The 13,789-nt window shown below is 43.6% G+C and overlaps 1 protein-coding gene across 2 annotated transcripts in view; it reads right to left on the bottom strand.

Moving 5' to 3' along the window:
* The window catches only part of LOC148134788 (procathepsin L-like), a 29,941-nt gene extending 17,111 nt beyond the window's left edge, over positions 1-12,830 (bottom strand). Inside the window, exons 1-4 of one of the 2 annotated variants that reach the window (XR_015755667.1) lie at positions 12,627-12,829; positions 11,614-11,736; positions 7,527-7,706; positions 2,528-2,746 (exon numbers count right to left, since the gene is read on the bottom strand). Coding sequence is in view for 1 of the 2 variants with exons in the window: in XM_087985417.1 (XP_087841543.1) it covers positions 2,528-2,746; positions 7,527-7,706; positions 11,614-11,736; positions 12,627-12,758 (654 nt within the window). In the remaining variant the exon portion in view is untranslated. Of the gene's footprint in view, positions 1-2,527; positions 2,747-7,526; positions 7,707-11,613; positions 11,737-12,626 lie in introns of both variants that reach the window. The other variant, XM_087985417.1, reaches the window with a different exon arrangement.
* Between the last annotated feature and the right edge of the window lie 959 nt (positions 12,831-13,789).

The following is a 13,789-nucleotide window of genomic DNA, read 5'->3' as shown; positions in this document are numbered from 1 at the left end:
AGACAATGAACTTAAACTCTGCGTGGCCTCAGATTACCACAGGAACAAGTAAATAATGTTGACACAAACCCAAAACAAAAGCAACAGCTGCCCTGGATAATAACGCACAAGTCATCTACAATAATCCAGACATGAGAGTGTGGAAGAGCTGGGGTAAGGACTTGAAGAATGAACTGAAGAACAAGCTGAAACTGTGTGGCACTGAGACAAAGAGCTGGGATTTGCAAGCAAGAGGCTGATCCCAATCAAATCCAATACTCGGGGCAATTGTGACGTGTAGAAAGACAACAACAGCTTCTGGAGGAACAACATCAACCGTAAAGCCACTTACACAAAAAAAAGTCTCCTGAGTAAAGATTCAAGCCAAGTTTCTTAATTACACACAATGTGCCAAATGTCAACCCAGCAAGTTGCACGTTAAATGACATTCCTAAAGAGTAAACACCTCTCTTAACAAAGGACCATATTTACACACAGACCTACCAACGACTTGAGCACATAATTCGAAGATTTCTCATCAAACGTTTATAACTTCTTATAGCTCACACTCCAAACGTAAGTTGTTCCTTTTCATGTAAAATTGCAACTTATATTAGAGTGACTGACCAGCCCGATGGGGCATATGGGAGAAGCAGACAGACTAAAATAATTATCTTTATTCCTGACTCTTCAGATCTGTACTTCGCAGTGTTAGTACGTTACTGTTATAGTGGATGGTGCACGTACCCGTCTGAAGGACAGAACATGCTCAATGTTACGTTCATTCAGCTGAACGTCACATCCACATACTAACTCACAGTATCAGAGAATCCTCAGAGTGTAGAAAGTGCCCATTCGGCCCTACCTTTTCCTAGTAATCCTGCGTCTCCCATGGCTTGCATACCTAACCTATAATTCCCTGCGCACTATGGTTAGCTTAACATAGACAATCCCCTAACCACCACATCTTTGAACTGTGGGAATGGTGAACATTAATTCACAGAAATGGAAGTACTCTTAACTCCTCAGACCGATTGTCTGAGGGTACGAGGTGTTGTGTCAAGATGTAGGAGAGCATTCCAAGATAAGGTTGAGATGACTGGGAGTGCTGAAAGATTATATAGTCCTTGCTAAGTGCTCCATCATGAACATGCTGGTCAGGCATGTGTCCCGTTCTCTCTCACCGTCGGAATGAATATCGCCCAATCTTTGGTAGCATCTTGACTCCGCTGATGCCTTGGTCACAAAGCGGTCTTGATGTACCTCAGCAAAGTAAATGCCACTGATGCTGCTGGGCATGACATTGGTCCAAACTCGATTCTGTTGTTCCCACGAGGCTGCTTTAGATATCGCTTACTGATGCAGTCACTGCAGTTGCTGCCGGTTCTTGTACTGGGCCGAAGCTCCATTGCTATCTCCATGAATCTGTGATGGCGACATGCACTGACAGGAACCCAAACTCACCTTTTCCAAATCTCCATGAATCTGTGCTTGATACAGATCATGACAGGAACCCGAAAAAACCTTTCCCCTCTCTCCATGAATCTGCGCTGGATAGCGATACTGCCAGAACCCAAACTAATCTTCACTCTGCCTCAATTAATCTATGATGGATGCAGTAATGACAGGAAACCAAACTCACCTTTTTTTTAGATTAGATTAGATTAGATTAGATTAGATTAGATTAGATTAGATTACAGTGTGGAAACAGGCCCTTCGGCCCAACAAGTCCACACCGACCCGCCGAAGCGAAACCCACCCATAACCCTACATTTACCCCTTACCTAACACTACGGGCAATTTAGCATGGCCAATTCACCTGACCCTGCACATCTTTGGACTGTGGGAGGAAACCGGAGCATCCGGAGGAAACCCACGCAGACACGGGGAGAACGTGCAAACTCCACACAGTCAGTCGCCTGAGGCGGGAATTGAACCCGGGTCTCTGGCAGCAGTGAGGCAGCAGTGCTAACCACTGTGCCACCGTGCCGCCCACGAATCTGCCTCCTTGAATCAGAGCTGGATACATATACTGATAGGAAACAAAACTCACCTCCGCTTTGCCTCCATGAACCTCTGCTGGATACAGACACTGACAGAAAACTGACCCACTTGCACCCTACCTCCATGAATCTGTGCTGGATGCTCATGCTGCCAAAATCCTGGACTCACCTCCACAGCTAATTTTGTGAATCTATGATACATACAGATATTATCATGAACAAAAACAGAGCTCATCTGTTGCCTGCACGAAACTGTACTGAATATGGACACTACCAGGGACGTAGACTCATCACCGCCTGAGCAGCCATGAATTAGCGTCAGGACAGGAGCCATCAGGAACCAAAACTCTCTCGGCTATCTCCGTTGTGAGTCCATTCTGCTCGACACACTCACAGATTTCGCTGCTCTTCACCAAGAGGTAATTAAATTAAAAACCCAAGAAAATTTACAAGCGAACGCAGACAGGAGAGAAGAAATAAAATAAAACGAAATGAGAATGAATCCCGACTCCACCACAACCTTACTAGAAGTCTTGGGGATTTACCTTTCCTATGTAAGGGTAAGTTTCAGCAGAGTTGATGCCTTGAAGTTGAATCACCAGAACAAAGGCGTCCAATGCGGTTGAACCAATGCATCCAATAGGTCCTTTACTACAATCAATCAGATTCTGTTCACTGAGAGAAACCAGTTTTCCATGCCTTTTTGCCCACTGTCCTTCTATGGCACCAGTTGCACTGAAAGCCCAGTCAGAATGACATTGACCCTAGTGTTGACAGAAACATAACCACATTAAATCATATTGATCTAAAAACGATATCCAGTTTGCATCTACATTGATATGGAACACAGTCTCACACTAATGTTCTTAGTCTAAATGTTTGTTCAAGTTTCTCAGAATTACACAGAATCTGTGAATATCGGTGTGCCTAGGTTCGGATTTGATTCGATTTATGCATTGTCACGTGTCGCGAACAACAGTGAAACCCTTTGTTTATGAGCAATATAGGCACGAGGATGCGAGGATGAAGTATACGAGGATGAAGAGATCAAAAAAGACTTGGAAAATGGTACATTGCAGAGAGTGCGCACAAGGCAAATTCAATGTCAGCAAGATCAGTATGATTTGAACAAGAGAGTCTCATAACCGTCCAATAACAGCTGGGGAAAAGCTGTTCCTGCACCTGCTGGTGGATGTGTTCAAGCTTCAGTGTCTTCTACCTGACGGAATGCATGTAAGGAGTACATTACCGGGGTGAGTTAGGTCCTTGGTGATGTTGCCTGCAATTTCGTGGCAGCGAGATGTGTAAGTGGAGTTCATTAATAGAGTATTCGATTCCATAATGGCCTGGGCTGCGCACACAACCTTTAGTAGTTTGTTATGATCCAGAGCTTCGCAATTGCCATACATGGCCTTCCGGACCCAGACAGTATGCGCTCAAAGGTGCAACTGTCGAAGTTAGTGAGGGTCCTTATGCACATGCCAAAATTCCTGAGCTCTCTGAGGAAGAAGTGGCGTTGTTGTATATTTTCCAACGGCACAAACATATGGTATTTCCCGGAAAGATTGTCCATTATGGTCAGTCTAGGAAATTTGACATTTTCCATTCTCTCAACCTTATTCCCATTGATGGAGATGGAAGCGTGTTGTTCTCCTTTCCTTCTGAAGTCAATTATGTGCTATTACATTTTACCAAAATTGAGAGAGAGAAACGCTATTCTCATTGCACCACGTCAAGGATCTCTCTATCTCCCTTCTGTCTTTTCATTAATCGTTGTCAAATTTCCCTCCTGTTACAGTGCTGTCGTCAGTGAATGTATAGATGGTGTTCGTTCGGGATTCGTGGGTGTAAAGGGAGTACAGTAACTGGTTGAGCACTCATTATTTGGGGGACGCAAGTGGTGAAGGTTATTCGGGAGAAGGGGCAGATGCCTATCTTCAATGACTGGTATCTGTGGGTCAGACAGCTGCGGATCCAGTTGAAGAGGATAAAATCATGACCAATGTCACAGGGTTTTGAGTTCAATGTAGAGAGGATAAGAGTGTTGAAGGCAGAGGGGTAGTCAATGAGCAGGAGTCTGACAAAAGTGTCCTTTTCCAGATGTTCAAGGGGTGCAGGGCGAGAGATATTTCACCCACTGTGGACCTGTTACTTTAAAAGGCAAATTTTAAGTGACCGAGGCAGGCTGGGAGAATGGAGTTGATGTGGACCCTCACCAGCTTCTCGAAGCACTTCATGATTATTGTGCTCAGGCCACTGGTCGGTCGTCATTAAGGAACAATGCATGAGTTTTGTTTCCTCACTTACGAAGATGATGGTGGTCTTCTTGAAGCAGGTTGTGACTTCAGCTTGTAGAAGAGAGAGTTTGAAGATGTCGGAGAATTTCCCGCTAGCTGGTCCACACTGGAGCTGAGTTCCTGGCGGGGACAGTGTTTAGGCCAAGCAGCGTCCTTAGGGTTATTCCCAAGAGGACTGATCTGATTTCTACAGCAGTGACTAACAACTTGAAGCATTGACATGTAAGAGGATTATTTGATGATGTAAAGTATCCTTACTAGCAAAACTTGTCCCATTATTCAATTTCCCCTCTTGACAAATTCACAAAATGCATTGGCTATCTAGGGAACATGGCATGGCTCTCAGAGAGGGACAGGATGAACGCTGTTTCCGATTTGTTACAAACGACCATGGTGTTCGATCAGACCAAATAGCATCTCAGGGCAAGATGCACAGGCTCCTGTTGTGTGGGCCTTGCCCATGAACTTTGGCATCTGGCATTTGTTTGTCCACAGTCCAGGGATCGACCATAGTCTGGTGCGGGGGCGGGGGTGCGGGGGGCGGGGGGGTGCGGGGGGAGTTGTCTTTGCGTATGCAATCCAGAGACTTGGTTTCAACTCCAAAGTGACCAGTTACCAGTTCGGGGATTGGGAACTGTTGTCACAGGAAGAAGAGTTTGAAATTCTTCACTTCTGAGGGCTGTGCGTTGAGAAGTCTGGGAGATTGCAGTTGTGAGCGAGGATGGGTGATAACACTAGATGCAATGGTGAATAAAATGAATCTTGGATGGGAAGGGATTCCATAAAGTTGTTGGATGAGGTGTGACGGTGTTAGCAGCACATCCTTACCTCTGCAAACCTTGTTCCTCTACCTTCAACATGCGACACCAGGCTCTCAGTACACACATTGATCCGATGTAACCATGTCATTCGGCATCATGGTGCTGCAGTTATATTAAGCCTTCTCTCCACCGAGAGAGAAACAGCCAAGTGGAAGGTCAAGCTGATACCACTTATCGAAAAGGATCAAATAACGTACGAGGTTTGTCACGCTTGCCACGAAACCTCCCTTTCCTTCATTGTCTCAGATTTAATGAATACAGGTTACTGGGTTGAGCAGGAAGGATCGGACTCCTTGTTGCTGCCTGTTAGCCCTGCAGTGGTTTGTTCAGTCAGCCTCGCAGCATTTCTGTCTGGCGGGGGTGAGGGAGCTCTGGCAATGCTGAGAAGAACTGGGCAGCAGTTTGCAGGTGGAGACTCAGCCACTTCTATGATATCTTGAGTCTGGGTCTTCGGAGAGACCTGTGTGTGCTTCCTCCTCCAGCAGGGCACTGTCCCTATTACTTGTGATTAGAAAGTGGCACCTCGACTACAGGCCTGTGGAGCAGTGGGCGATGGGGTACAGCTTTGTGGCCATAGCCAGCAGACTGTACGGGTGCTGGGTCTGCTTCTCCATGGCAACTGCCAAACTGTCCTTGGAGGTTAGATGATTCATTGATTGGGATATCTGGGTTACTACAGTGTATCTGCATCCCTGTCGTCTTTCAAGTGTACATCTCTGTCTGCTGCATCTGCTGTTCCCTGGTAAATGTCGATGTTTGCCGTCACCACGGTCTCTTCTGCCCGTTCCGGGTCGCTGGCAGCCCTCCGAGTGCTGTGGGAAATGACACAGTGAGGGGCTTACCAAACTGTGCTCCCACACCCTCAACAGCTCACATTCCCAGGGAGCTGAGGGTGTGTGCTGGACGCAGCCTTACTGATATTTCCTCTGAGGCCGCAATACTTTCATGCTCAGAGAACGAGGAGGTGTCTTCTTTCCCTGCGGAGCGAGAGTAGATGCTGACGGAACCGACAGAACACGAGAGACAGAAGTTTCAGGGACCAATGCAAAGAGACACTGAAGAATTAATGAGACTGACAGAGCGCTAACAAAGGAGTGATGAGTGGTATTTACTCGCTCAGTGGAATGTGAGTGTATCATGTTTTCTTGTGAGAAACAGGAATCACTCCTCACAGGTTGAGGAATCTGGTGTCAGACACCTCTCCACCAATCGAAGAGCTTTCTGCCCTCCAGTGTTCTCTCATCTCCTGGAATGCCAGAAAGGGAAGGATTGAGTGAGAGATTTAAGTTTTGCATGGCTGTTGGTGTTGGTACATGCGGGAGGTATTCCGAGGTAGTGAAGTGGCAAAGCCGATGTGATGTTGGTTTTGAAGATGAGGAAGACGTCAGTGACAGCATGAATCTGGGTCGGAGGGGGTGCTGGGGCTGGGATAGAGTGTGTCGGAGGGGGAAGGTGAGTGGTCACAGCGATTCTGACACATAGCATTTTTATGGCAATGTTGGTTGTTTTTCTGTACCATTCTCTGGCATGTTCGAAAGCATTCCTATCTGAGCAGGGCAAGGTTACCATGCTCGTGCTCATGTGGGTTCACAGCAGCTTTTTCAGAATGGCCCAGCTCCCAGGATATCGGGCGCTAATCAGGAATCTATTGAATTGTTCCGGGAAGAATGTGTGGGAAGATTAGACTCGGAGCGGATATGCGGGATGTTATAGCTGCATTGACATAGCTAATGATAACGGTAGTGAGAAATCTCACTGAGCCTCGTGGCGGTATCCCTCCCAAACATTCAATGCAACTGACATTTAGTGAATTACAGTATAATACGATCTTTTACAACTCCCATTTGTACACAATACTTCATATACTTACCAGCAGGCTCTGCTCTCCTGTCGATCAGCCTTGCCCAGTTTGAAAGAATGATTGAGAGAGCTACAAGGCCCAACAGAAGTGAACTGTGAATGTGGTTTTAAAAGTTGCGGTATCGAGCATATGATCGAATATTCTTTGAATAAGACTGGACATGGTATCACAAGGAAGCTTGGCACTGCAGCCTGCAACATTACCATTGTTGAGTTGTGCCAATTTACATCTGAGCTTATATTTCTTACATCGGAATTGTACCTGTAGACTTCAATTTTACAATTTAATCTAACCATTGAATTTGATTTTGAAGTAAAAATTCTCTAGATATTATGAGTAAAAGCACGAACATTACAATTGATACATATACCATGCTCCCTTGCCTGACCATACCAATACCAGGAAACAAATGCAACAAGAAAGCAGGAGAAGCAATTTAGATTAAAAATGATCTACCGAAACGTAGCCTTTCCTAACAATTCCTACAAGCTGATAACAACGTCCAATCCTGTTGAGAAGTTAATGTCTGCACTTAATAAACTTGAGAGCTTTTTCTGATTTTTACCTGGTTTTTCACTGGAGTAACTAATCCTTCTCTCCGCCAGTCAACAGTTGCAGTTCTCAATTCAATGTGACTTTCTTCAGATTCACTACTTTCATCTCTTTTATCAGTTTCAATTTCAGTCATGTTGACAGCTTCGATTCGGAGAGGTCCATTCATGAGCTTATTGAACTCTTCATTGGTCTGAAAATTCAAACACATTGGTGAAATGATTGACTTTTAGTGGTGATTATGTAGGAGAAGTGTCAATAACGTAAGAGAGCTACATTCTACATATTCACTGACTTTAGCATTAAGTGCGGGGAAAGCAATGAGGGCACTCGCTACTCGTGTTTAATCTTTGACTGAATAAATGAGTAGCAGGCAAATAAGTGGCCATCCATTTCGTCCCAATCCAATATAAAGCTGTGTGAAAATCCTCGAGCAGCTCAAATATCTGTGCTCGATCGTTCAATTACCAAAATGGCAGGGGCTTTATAATGTGTTTCATTTTGCAAGAATCAGTCTTCTCTGATCATTAAAACCTGACAGGTCAATTTCATCATGGAAGGATAGGTTAAGTCACTTCAGATTGGTGGGATTTATTGGTGTTTGAGATGAACCTTCCCAATCAGGAGGATTTCAAATTTCATCACCGGCCTGACCTGATTTCTGGATAAGACGTTGGTCTTGAGTTGGCCTCATGCCCCTTGGACCATTAGATTTAGATGCGAAACTCAGATTGTTCATTTTCATGAAGATACTGGATTGGAATGGTTAGAAAAGGACCAGATTTGATGCTATCCATCATCACATAACTTATCATCCGGAACTGTGGCTGTCTGCATATCAAACTGAGATTGCAGACTGGTATTGAATCATCTGGTGTCTCTTTTTGATGGGGAGGGAGGGGTACATGTCGGTTTGAAAGGGGATTGAATATGTCCCATCCTCTGAGTAATAACCTGGGCCCTTGGTCCATGCAAAAGTCCGAGTTGCGGCTGCCTTTTTGCAGGCGATATGGAGCACGCCTTGTTCCAGTCCTACTCTGACCTCTGTCAAAGTTCTGTCTCTGATCCATTGATTGTTGCTTCCTACTCTCACCCAGAATTAGAAATAGTAATCAATTTTACTTCGAATTTCAACCCTTGTCCCAACTTCACCTGGAATCTCTGAAAATCTTCCTTTCCTTTCTTGATTTTAATGTTTCCATTTAAGGGCTAGACCATCTACTGTCTCCCACAGTTACGTTGAACTACGTCTCCTCACACCCTGCTATCTGCAAAGATTCCATTCCATTTTCCAGGCTATCCACCTGTACTGCATGTTCATTGGTGTCACCACCCACCGGGGTGTTTATCCTTAGCTAAGGACTCCTCTCAATGTCGTTGACAGGCATTTTAGCTGTCTTACTCAGTTTGCGCAATTGTTTCCTCACCCATAAGAACATAGGAAGTAGCAACATGAGTAGACTGGTGGCCCCCTCCACCTTGCTCCATTATGATTGACTGAAAATTGCCCATGTTCCAGTTCCTTCATTTTCATTGTAACACTTGATTCCCCTACCGCTTAAGAATCTCTCTCAGATTAGGCATACAGAGAGGCCTAGTGTCATAGAGATGTACAGTATGGAAACAGACCCTTCGGTCCAACCTGTCCATGCTGACCAGATATCCCAACCCAAACTCGTCACACCTGCCAGCACCCAACCCGTATCACTCCAAACCCTTCCTATTCATATACACATTGCAAATGCCCTTCAAATGTTGCAATTGTGCCAGCCTCCACCATATGGTCTGGAAGTTTGATCCATTCATGTACCACCCACTTTGTGAAAACGTTGCCCCTTAGGTCTCTTTTTTGTCATTTCCCTCTCACCCTTAACCTATGCCCTCTAGTTCTGGATTCCCGATCCCAGGGAAAAGAAATACTTTGTCTAATTATCCTATGCATGCACCTCATAATTTTGTAAACCTGCATAAGGTCACTCCTTACCCTCTTACGCTGCAGAGAACACAACCTCAACTTGTTCAGCCTCTTCCTATTGCTCAATTCCTCAGTACTGCCAAAATACTTATAAATCTTTTCTGAACCCTTTCAAGTTTCACAACATCTTTCCGAGTGGATTGAGACCAGACTTGCACGCAATATGCCAACAGTGGCCTAACCAATGTCCTCTACAACAGCAACATGACATCCCAACACCTGTATTCAATAACATGACAAATACAGGGGACCATAAAAAAACGCTTTCTTCACTATCCTATCTTCCTGCAAAGACATTCAGGCCTCAGGGAGAAGGCATTCCTCCACACCTCGATTCAAAACGCTGTTATTGTGATTCGATGATGTCAATTCCGAGCCTCTCTTATTCGCGTTATCATCATCGATGCACTCACCCTGTCAAACCCAGTGAGAACATATAAATTTCAAAGGGATCACCTATCATTCTTATAAACCCCATTCAGTAAAGTCCCAACCTGATTAGTCTTTACTCGCTAGACAATCTTTGGTGCAGTTGTTCCCCTCCATCCCAGAAGAAAAATAGGATTATTTCTGTCTTCACTTTCTACCATCCCATTCTCTGTTTCTTTTTTAGCGAACAAATCCTCTACCAATGCCAATATGTTACGCAGTAAACCATAAGCTGTTATTTTGTTTAGCAACAGCTGATGTGGCACTGCAGGACATGTATTTTAAAATTCCAAGTGCACACAATATATCGGCTTTCCTGTGGTAAAACAACGTTTTGGCTCTTTGTTCACTTATTAACATTTGTGTGCACATAGATCCAGCAAGTTATTAAAGAGGCAAAACAAATATTTGTCTTTAATGCAGAGCAAAGACAGAATCAAAGTGGGGAAGTCTTGTTGCGATTGGACAAACACAGAAGGCACTGTGATGAGCATTGATTTCACTCGTTACGGAGGAATATTTGGAAGGAAATATGAAGCAGGTTAATCAGAACTATTCCTACGAAGAAGAGGGTTATCACAAGAGAAACATTTTGACAGACTGGGCCCACTCCACAATAAAGTTGAGGAGAATGAGTGCTGATCATACTGAAACAAATAAGACTCGAGGGGGATTGACAGGGCTAATGGTGAGACGATGATTTTCTTGATGGGAAAGGTGAGTACAGAACCAAGGCCTGGCGTAGACATTGTCGCTATTATTTACTTATCTATGCGACTTAACTCTGTGATCTGCCTGTATTGTTCGCAAGACAAAACTTTTCACTGTGCCTCAGTACACGTCACATTAATTTCAATTCGCTTCAATTCAATTCAGTTCAGTTCAGTTCAGCTCAGTTCAGCTCAGTTCAATTCAATCCAATTCAATTCAATTAATTTATTTTCAATTCATGGAATGCTGGTGTAATGCTGATGTCATTAGTCACATTTTTTTTGAGATGCCAAGAATAGGGGAAATGACCAACTGTCCTGAGGAGCAATAATACAGAGAGCAGGATCATGTACTTCAATTTGTTTGGAATGCAGGCTAGTTTAACTGCTGTGGGATAAAGTTCAGTCAGCGACAGATAGGGCGGAGCCAGAGATGCAGCAGACTCAAAACGAATATTGTTGCCGAAGGGAGCAGCTTCCACAGTACAGAATGCAACTCCTGCTTCCAGACGTCATAATGGACACCGTCTGTGAAGACTCAACAACATAGAGGTGTATCCATAGTGTGACTGCGGTCCATAGAGGGAGCTCAAGCCAGCCAGTGTTGTTTAATGCAATTTAGTTGTACAGAATCTGATCGTGCAAGTGAGCAGAAATTATCGAATCAGGGGATTGTTAGTCATTAGAGTTCTCTTCCGCAGAGAGAAATGGAGACTTGAGTCATTGAATACATACAAACTTGAGAGAGATGTTTATGATTTCCAGAGGAGTTACGGGTTATGGAAACCTAGAATGAGAAGGAAGGAATCAACAATTTGGAGTAAAGTGATATCCTTCATTGAGTGTACTGAATGAGTGAGTCAGCTTGGAGGACCAAATGTCCAAGTGCTGCTCCTGTAGCTGAATATAACTTCACAATTATATAGCTTCACAATTTCACAATGACCAGCATCAAATAGATCTCAGGCGATACATCCTATACACACCAGAGCTGCAAATTTGTTCATTCCCACTTTAGATGTGCGTTTTCCCAATGAGTGTTCGATGTTGTGTTGTTCGAAGTATCTTATATTGTCCTCCCATATCATTCTCCTGTAGCTCTCCTCATCCTGAATAAAGAGATTAATATAATCAGGCTGCAGCATCTTTCATTTATAAAATTATACAGAAGCATTAAAAATCCGCTTGTGAAACCTGAAATAACATTTTGCTGTCAGGGTCCATCCTCCCACCCAGATCTGAAAATTATTAATCAGGTTCCCCTCACCCCACTCAAAATAACGCACCCGTAGCAAAGCCTGTCGAGCTGCCAGTCTGAGAGATTCATGCTGAAAGTGAATTAAGAATAAAATAGCTGAACAAGAGGATGGTTTAATCGACCGTCATGAATGACGTTGACAATAGATACGTTCTCTGTACTACCACCTGTCCCAGTCTGAAGTAAGATTACGCCAGTGGCAGGCGGGGAATTCAATAAGCCACGTACTTGCAAAAACACCGAGGTCAATACATGGGCAATTACTGTGCATGTATATACCTTCTTAACCTGTTGTGTGAGAGACCTGCCTTAAGCTGCCAGCATAGTAAAGGCAGTGTCGGCAAAGAGACGCTTCATTGAATGGGCCGCTTGGGATGATCAGACGGCTTCCCCATCCCTCTGTCTCCAAGTTGCCCACTTACAATTGCCTCTTCAACACCATGAATGGATCTTAATCTTCTCGAGGCAGGTTTTTGGTCTTTGTAGTAAATCCAACAGGACTGCAGCGGGATCCTAGTAAATTAAGATACACCAATTCGCTACTGATTCACTTTGTGTTTGGTCTAATGAAGTTTGAAACTTGGAGAATACCCATTGAATTTCAAGATCAGTATTTTCTTAATGTCACTTCACTCAACAGATACCTCTCATTTGCTGTAGCTACATATTCTCAATCTCTGCCAATTGTGTGCAGACCATTCCTATTCTGAGTGAGCTTAACATTACAGACTCTCCTTTTACCTTGGTGTACTGGTTCCCATGTTGTGATTTCCAATTTTTCCAGTCTTCATCCAATTTCGAATCAAATGTGCCTGTTGAGGCTGCAGCCAGAATAGATACCGCCACACTGCCCAGAAAGAGCCAGAAGTTCATGATGGACAACCTAATAGGCAAAACCAGTGGGCCTTAGACAGGGAGTGGGTAATTTTCAAGTTAGCTGTTTCCTTATTCTGAGAAGGAACAAAATAAATTGTACAAATAATACAAACAATAAAATTCCAACAATTCATCCAATGCTGAAAGTTTAATGTAATTCACCTTCATGAGGCATCGTCAGTGGATTGGAATCTTCCAGAACTAGATTGATCAACTTAATGACGTTTTAAATTTAAAACCAATTATTGGAAAGAACACGGTAAAATGAAATCATACTTTTTCATAAATTGCCTTCTTGTGATGAAAATTATTTGACTCACGGTCCACAGGTTTAATCAGTCAACAGCTCATGTCGTAATGATTACATTGCATTCAACCTTACATTGAGCAATGAGTCCTCAGAAGGTATGACTGTCGGATCAGCAGCAGGAAATAAAGAACAGGTGGACATGTTTTATATCGTTATCTTCTGTCACTTTAGACAATGCAAAAAAAAAATCTGAAGACGACATGTAAATCGCGAGTTGAAAGGGAAGGAAGAAATTGAACCAATGCAATCAAAATGGAAAGATACAGGAAAAAAAATCAAACTGAAAAAACTCGTATGTCCTCAGTAAAAAGATAGAATTAATGATAGAATTCCGAAATTGAATGTGTGCAGCATTTTTAAAATGTTGATGTATAAAGTCACAAAACAATGTGTATGACATGAAAGTTGTTTCAGACGAGTGGTTCCAAAATGGTCACGGAAGGGATCATTCAACTGAGTATTCAAGAATCCTTCATGTTTAAGAAGTAAACGAACAAGGCAGAGGGAATTTGGCCAGCTCGTTTGATAAGCTTCAATGTGAAAAGGGAAAGTTGAAACGAGAGGCAAGCATTTGTGTTTTTTTTTACACAGAGGCTGGCACATGCCTGGAAAATGCTGCCAGTTGAGGTGCTCGAAGTAGATGCAATGTCGAAGTTAAGAGAAATAGGGACAGACACATGAACAGGCAGGATATGGAGGGTCACAGAACATGTGAAAT

This window comes from Chiloscyllium plagiosum, unplaced genomic scaffold (assembly GCF_037043375.1).
Source record: "Chiloscyllium plagiosum isolate Xiang-an unplaced genomic scaffold, Cpla_swu_hap1 HiC_scaffold_52, whole genome shotgun sequence".
NCBI lineage: Eukaryota > Metazoa > Chordata > Chondrichthyes > Orectolobiformes > Hemiscylliidae > Chiloscyllium > Chiloscyllium plagiosum.
This window is presented reverse-complemented; position numbering and strand designations above follow the sequence as displayed.